Source organism: Vigna unguiculata, chromosome 8 (genome assembly GCF_037176805.1).
Source record: "Vigna unguiculata cultivar grain cowpea cultivar isolate G323 ecotype 2 chromosome 8, ASM3717680v1, whole genome shotgun sequence".
NCBI lineage: Eukaryota > Viridiplantae > Streptophyta > Magnoliopsida > Fabales > Fabaceae > Vigna > Vigna unguiculata.
The window spans coordinates 38,281,286-38,289,244 of NC_140799.1; the positions used below are offsets into that span (position 1 = coordinate 38,281,286).

Sequence of the window (7,959 nt, forward strand, 5' to 3'; positions counted from 1 at the left end):
TAACAAAGTAAAATAAAATTATTATTCAATATTCGTCCAATTATGTTTCAAAACATAAATATAAATGATCTCGTAATAGATTCTATATTTCTAAAAAAACTAAAAAATTACTTATATATTGACGTCGATTCCTCTCTATATAATAAATAATTAGAACGTGACAACCCAAACTACACCATCAATATTCAACTTAATAATTATTTTTTAAATCCTATCTCGATAATTTTCTTTCGTATGACAATTTATTAAGTTGAGTTTCGAAATATACACTCATACATTAATATATTCTTAAATAGTCAGGGACCTAATTTTCTTAAATTTATATGATATTTGATACAATCAGTATTATTTTAAGGTTCCTTGTAACTTCATAAGTACATCATAACTTTATCTTATTCATTATTTAAATAACTAATTTATACACTCGAAATTAACATAATGAATAATGATGAAATATATGTTCTAAATTTATTGGATTCATTTTGTTTAATTTGATGTTTTTTTTTTATCTTTTTAGCTTAATTTATGATTATGGAAATAATATATTTTTTTTAAATATTTTACACAACACTATAAAGATAAAAGGGATAATATAAAAAATAATTAAAAATATAAATACAAAATTAATTACGAACCAATATATCACTAAAATTAAATCAAATAGTAAAAACATGAATAATTAAAAGAATAAAAATAATTCATAGTACTAAAAGTAAATTAGATAATAGAAACATAAAAAATATAAAAAAACTATTCTTGAAAATAAATTAAATAATACAGACATAAAAAAATGGAAAATATATTATAGAAAATAAATTAAACATTAGAAATGTGAAATGAAAGATGAATATATTACTCAAAACAAAATAAATAACATAAATATAAAATAATAAATAATAATAATAATATATAGATCATAAATAAATAAATAAATTATTAAAATATCTTTAAATTTATTAAGATCAATATAAACATAAATTAATATCACTCTCTTCTAATCTTAATAAAAATGCATGTACTTGATTTATCCTCATCATGGATAATCACACAATATTTGTTTTATATCATTTGAGTAGCACAAGTCTATACACAAAAAATGATTAATTATTTCTCCCTCACTCAAACAATGATCCAAAGTTGGAGTACTACTTACCAACCAACAACTAATCTAACCACTTCATCTTTTTACACTTCTACCCACAATTTTTTAATTATTACCGTATTAATATATACACAATGCAATTATATCCCACTCTCAAATATTCAATAAATACAACCATACACCCACATTTAGTTAAATTTTTAATTTAAGTAAATATTAAAATTAACTCTTCTTATTTAACAAAGTTCCTTAATCGCTTCTAAAATACAAGATTTTCTGGTCATCCACATATCAAGTTGAGTCCTTAACAGGAAATAAACTACTTACTCTATTTTTAAATTTTTTATTTTTAATATATTTAAATTTTATTCAACAGAAGTTTACCGGTATTGGAACATAAAATATCTGAATAAAATTAAGTAACGAACAATAATGATGGCAGTGAATGACACGGTGGAAATTAGAATAGGTAAATGTCGTTTTCACAGAACAATTATATATCTGAAAATTCTAGTTTCCCGTGTTGTTTATCTAACACCATGCACAAAATTCAACTTAACACATTCAACAAAATAGAAAAAAAAGAGAGAGACAAATAAAATCAATAGAAGAAGAAATGTGAACGATAATGCATCAAAATTGCAAGATACTTCTAGACGTAACTATTATTTCCTTAATTATTTGGACAAATTTTCAAATGGGTGGAGCCTTACAGAGATATTATTTGTTCCAATTTTTTTTTTTAAATGGAAGCTAATTGAGTTTATAATGAAAAAAATAAAGATGAATATATAAAAACTACATTTATATAGGTAACAAAGTTGTTGATTGTATTTTATCTTAATTTATAATTAAGAGATTTGCACTTCTTTTTTTTTATATCGATTTGGTTTAGTTTATTTGTGGTTTTATTTTTATACATATATAAACAAAATAGTCAATAACCTGTAAGAATCATATTTATATATAAAAATTTAAAACTTAATCATAAAATACTCATATGTATTAATTAATAGTCAACTATAAAACCAGTAAGAATCTTAACCAAATTAAGAAAAAAAAAATGGTGATTTCTACTGTAATACCAAAAACAATTTTTAAACATATAAAGTTTAAGTATTTTGTTTTTACCGTTTATGGTTGCTGATGGTATATTCAGAATTACTTATTAAAAAACTTAAGAATTAAATATATTTTTTTAAACAATTATAAAATATTATCTCTCATTCCTAAATAAAATTATAAAAATAGTTATACTGTATGAAAAATATATAAAACATTATTTTTAATAAAGACACGTGATACATTTTTTGTGTGACAGAACTATGATATAATCTCCACATGAAAGATGATATATTACAGAACTTTCATGAAATAATAAAACAAAATACTTTATAATTTAATTTAATTATGAAACACAATTTTTATAATATGGACAATAACATGTTTCTCTTTTTTAAGTGTTGCATTTTTGTGAAGTTTTAATATTATTTATTTGTTATGACATTGATTATTTTTATTAATTATATTTTTGTCTGCTTCTTAAAATGTGTACCTTAGAGGAAGAACAAAAGTAAAATAATAAATTACACAAAATTTTTATTAAAAGTAATAATTTATCGTTTTTTTTATAATTTTTACAAGTAAAATTCAAAAAAAATAATTAATAGGAATATAATTGTCTTTAAGGGTAATTAAGACAGTTGATTTCAGTTTCATCATTTTATTTAATGTGAGTTGTTTGCATATTCTGATTAAATGTATTTATTTTAGAAAATCAATGCATGTAAATGAATACATTTATATAAAGCATGATATTATTGATTATGCATTACATATTTAATTTATTGAATTTTGTAATAACTACAGTAAAATCACTCCTAATTAGGTAGAAAATTTTCCTTGAAATTCTCACATATTACATAAAAGAATCAATAAATTGAAGTAAAATTTCAATTCTTATTTTAAAAAAATAAAACTAAATAGTTATGTTTCATCTGATTTGATTAGGTTCTTAATACGACAAAAGGAAAAACTCTGAGACACTGAGTTCAAGCGAATCCAGATGTAAATAAAGTTAAAAAAAAAAAAAAACCAACATTAAACGATAACGATCGATGAAACTAAGAAACTGCAGCGATGATGTTATCTGGAATTGCACCAATCATATTTTGGTACAGGATAGGTTAAAAAGCATAGGAAAAAAACTCTAGTCCTAAGGTGTTTTTGAATTGTTTATTTAGAAAGGAAAGAAAATGTGAAGGGTGTGTGTGTGTGCAATGTGTATATATATGTGTTGTCCCTCCCTCATCTCTTTCACCTCTTTCTTTCACCTCTTTTCTTTCTCTCTTCAGTCAAAAGAAAGGCCTTTGAGCTTGAAGGGGCACCACCAAAGGCCATAATACATTACCACCACCTTAAGGAATATCCTTTTTGATCCCTTTCTCTGTTACTACTTCCATTATTCTAATATATAAACTCTCTCTCATTCACATACTCTCAATACTAATAATAATAAGGAAAATTACTTCCCCTTCTCTCTCTTTCTCTGTATCATCCTAAAACAGACAAATACTACTTCAAACAAAAACTTTGATATGCAAGTGGCGGCAGAACTTCAACACACCCATCACCACCAAGACACTCCGATGTGCCGTCAAATCCAGCTCACTATAACCGATCACACCCTCTCGCACACCACCGGGGATGGTGCCTCCGACAAGCTCGACGGGGAGGATCTCTTCGTTCCGCCTCTAAACTTCTCCATGGTTGATAATGGCATTTTCCGCTCTGGCTTCCCAGAACCTGCCAACTTCTCCTTCCTCCAAACCCTTGGCCTCCGCTCCATCATGTCTGTCTACTCATCTCAATCACTCTCTCTTATCTCTTTTTTTTTTTTTTTTTCTCTAGTGTTCCTGTTAGCGTGCGTGTCTGTGTCTTGCTTGAGTTTGATGATGCTTTTGGGATTGTTTTTGAGTACCCAATTGAGGAATTGGGAGTAAAGTCTCTTCCTTGCGTGATGTTGCTGATTGTTTGCTTGTTTGATTGGGTGTTTGTTAGATATTTGTGTCCCGAGCCGTATCCGGAGGCCAACATGGAGTTCCTCAAGTCAAATGGGATCAAGCTTTATCATTTTGGGATCGAGGGTCATAAGGTCTCTTTCCTTGGCTTCAACCTCTTTTTGTGCTCTTGTGATTCGTGACTTGATTTGGGTTTGATTGTTTTATGATTCAGTAACTCTCTAGATAATATTCTTTTCAGGAATTATAACTACCAAACAAGATAACATACATAAAATCAATCGAGTTTTCTTGGAAGATAAAGTTCACTTGTTCTCCTTAATTTTTTCTGTGAATCAAGTTTATGTTTTAACTTCTCTGAAAAAGCAGAGTTGCATGAATTGATTTTAACGCGAGGAATTCAATTTATCTTACTGAGTAAGTGCTTCTACAGGAAATTTATCCCAAGTTCTTAATTTGATTTTGATTGTTCTTTGTCTTGGCAATTTGCACTAAGTTTACAGCAAAAAGAAAAATTAATAGCTTGCACTGAGATCAATGGACATTTATCTAATCCAGTTGACCTGTCATTCTCATTCTCTTTTATATGGTTAATATACATACTTTCTTTCATCTCTCGAGGCATGGCTGTGGATAATTAGTGACCTGATGAACTGTTAACGTTATATGGGTGTTTTGGTTTCAAGTACTGTTTAACCAGACGGGTTTTTGACAAGCTTGGGAGGAAAAAGAGGGGGCGTAAAGCTGGTTTTTGGCATTATTACTTCTTCAACGAGTTTACTTGCTATTCCTCTTCTTCTTCTTCCTCTCCTCCTTCTATTCTTGCTTGCGTCTTCTGGTGTAACTTTTTGAAATGTCCCTAACTTTATAAAGTGCTTTAGGAAAATGTTTGTTTGGAAACTTGTGCTTGCTAAATTTTACTATCTCAGCTTTTTAGGTACTATTATTATATTCTCATGTCAGTTTTGGTCTTGTTATTGTTCTGGATTGGATCTATTGTTTTAATTCTTGAGCATATTTCTGTGCGAGAGAGACCTCTTCAATCCTCACCTGTGTGTGGATAGTGGAAGTATTTATTACCAACATTAGAAAATGTAAATCACGGTTGATGGAATCCTAGCTGGCATGTCAAGTCTTTTTCCCTGGTTATCTAAAATTATCACAATCATTGGTTTTTCGAGAATAATCAACAGTTGAAGATCATGTATTATACTTGCTGTCTGTATAATGGGACCATTTGAAAACCAAATCTGCTAAAAAAGAGAACAGATTTGCTATTTGATTATACTGAAAGTACAAGGTAGCGAAGGGGGAAAGAAATTAATAACTGTACAAAAGTAGCACCAAAGTCATGATCACCTAGGAAAGATAAGAAGGTAATCAAGGAAGTGGAAATCTTAAGAGTATAGAGAATATTTCATTAGTACATTTGGAGATGGAATTTATATTACTGGTAGCTTAGGGCATTTTGTGCGTTGCATTTGGATATGCCAGGTGAGGTGATGTAGAGTGCACTCACTATTCTTAATCAAAAAATCAAGCTTTGTGATTGTAATTAATTTTATGGTTTATGATATATTTACTTGATTTTGTCAAAAATTTTAACAGTAGATTGTCTACATAGTACACGTTATTATCTGAAGGCCATTTTGTCACTCTAACTCTAGAAAAACAAGATCCGTTGAATTAACATAGATATACTTTACCCTTATTGTTGAATTCCCAACTCTCTAATCCATGAATTTTGTTTGAATACTAACTTTTTGACCAATCTATATGTCAAGGAAAACAAGGGGAAGCAATTCTTTTAATAAAGCCATTTTTTATAATCATATCTGACTTGTGTTTCCTTAGTTTTGGAATTGCTTTCATGCCCTTTTCCTATCTTTTTTCGTTTTTGTGTAACTTCTATGAATTGGAGAATGTTCTGATGTCTTCTAAAGTTCATGGTTATTCATATGTGACAATCAGAGGAAAAGATGATTGTTAGATGAATGGGAATTGAGTGATGGTTTATTCTATTGTGTTTATTGTGTAGGATTTAGGTCGATATATATAGATAGGTTAGTAATAGAATAAAAGCTTATCTTGGATCCCATAAATAATAGTTAGGTCAATCACTGTTGGTAGTTGATGAACTCATAAAAGGGGTCAATTTTTGTACACCAGAACTGTAAACAATATTACACTATCAACTAATAAGAAACAGTTGTTGATACAAATTTTAAGGTAAGTATTCTCAGACTTACCTTCTGTAACAGTATTTAATTAAAGTAGCATAAACTATTTATTCTTCATAAATTGTGTGATATTATCTTCAAATAGTATTTTAGCCACGCCCTCTCATCCCTTCCTTTTCTTTACCATCAAGTTTAGTATAGATAAAAGATGATAATAGAACTTTGATTTATGTTGGCGTAGCAAGATTTTGATAACTTGAAATCTCCTTTAACATTATGAAACATGTGGATCCAGGAACCTTTTGTGAACATCCCAGAGGACACAATCCGTGAAGCGCTGAAAGTTGTCCTTGGTATGATATAGCTCTTTAATGTTATTATTAATCATAACTCTGTATAGTTTGAGCTATTCATTTAGCAGCAATAACTTTTGGTGGCCAATAATGCAGATGTCAGGAATCACCCGGTTATAATTCACTGTAAGCGGGGAAAGGTGAGATCTTTTCTGGATTTTTTTCTGCCCACTTTTGTAATATCTACACAGAAGAGTTTTTCTAGTTAAATTGTGGTAAAGTGTTTGTGATCTGTGTGCAGCACCGAACGGGTTGTTTAGTAGGATGCTATAGAAAATTGCAGAAGTGGTGCTTGTCATCTGTGTTTGATGAGTACCAGCGGTTTGCAGCTGCAAAAGCAAGAGTTTCAGATCAGAGGTTCGTAGAGTTGTTTGATATTTCGAGCATGAAACATTCGCCTATACCCTTTTCATGTCTGAAGAGGTAACAGACGAAGTTATATGGTTTGCTGAGTTGGGTTTACTTTCTTTAGTTGGTGAAAGTGAAGCCCATGTTCTTAGATTAAATAAATAGGAAAAGGTGATGAACTCCTTCAAAGGAATGATTCTTCTTCTCCCATTCTTAAAATAAGAAAATTGTAGGCATAGTAGATAGCATTACCTACCCATATTTGTATGTGTTATCTTATCCTTCTTCTTCTTCTTCCATACTTGGCCCTTTGTGTACCTCACCGGTCATTCACCACCTTTTATTATTTTCTTTCTCTTCTTTTGCTTTATGTTCCCTTTTTCTGCTCTACTATTCATCAACAATGAGTGTAGATATGTCTTGATTTTTTCTTGAGGCTCAGAGAAATTCAAGAAGGCTACAAGAATGCCTTGTTTGTCTGCCTAGAATCTTGTTGGGTAGTAAAAGCAGAGAAACTTGTAATGTTGTTTTTCTTATTCAGTTGACGATAGTTCAGTTCTGTGTTGTGGTTATTCTTGCACTAGTTGCATGCTGCTGCTGCTGCTGCTGAGGAACTGTTTCTAATTCTATCATACAACTTATTTTCTAAATATACATAATTTTCAGATTTTGATTGGATCTTATTCATTTAATGTCTACTATAGTTATAGTTAGTGAAACATTTTTTTGCACGAGAATATTATGGAAAGTTAGATGATAAACTTGTTAATGAATGTATGCGAATGGGGTGTCAAAATATCAATAAAAGGGAACTAAATGTTTTTCTTAATTATATTTTTTAATACAGGAACTTGTTTCTTTTGAAATAGAAGTTTAAGAAGAAAATGATGAATAATAATGTTTGAAGTGATATTGTAACACGTAATCTGGATCAACTCGACATGTTATGTTACCTT

At 29.4% G+C, this 7,959-nt stretch overlaps 1 protein-coding gene across 1 annotated transcript; it reads left to right on the top strand.

Moving 5' to 3' along the window:
• The first annotated feature begins 3,438 nt into the window (after positions 1–3,438).
• Positions 3,439–7,674, top strand: LOC114194767 (inositol diphosphatase DSP4-like). Its single transcript, XM_028085166.2, has 5 exons — positions 3,439–3,953; positions 4,163–4,256; positions 6,598–6,655; positions 6,752–6,795; positions 6,897–7,674. The coding sequence occupies exons 1-5, from the start codon at positions 3,700–3,702 to the stop codon at positions 7,080–7,082; spliced, it is 636 nt and encodes a 211-aa protein (XP_027940967.1). The 5' UTR covers positions 3,439–3,699; the 3' UTR covers positions 7,083–7,674.
• The last annotated feature ends 285 nt before the right edge of the window (positions 7,675–7,959 follow it).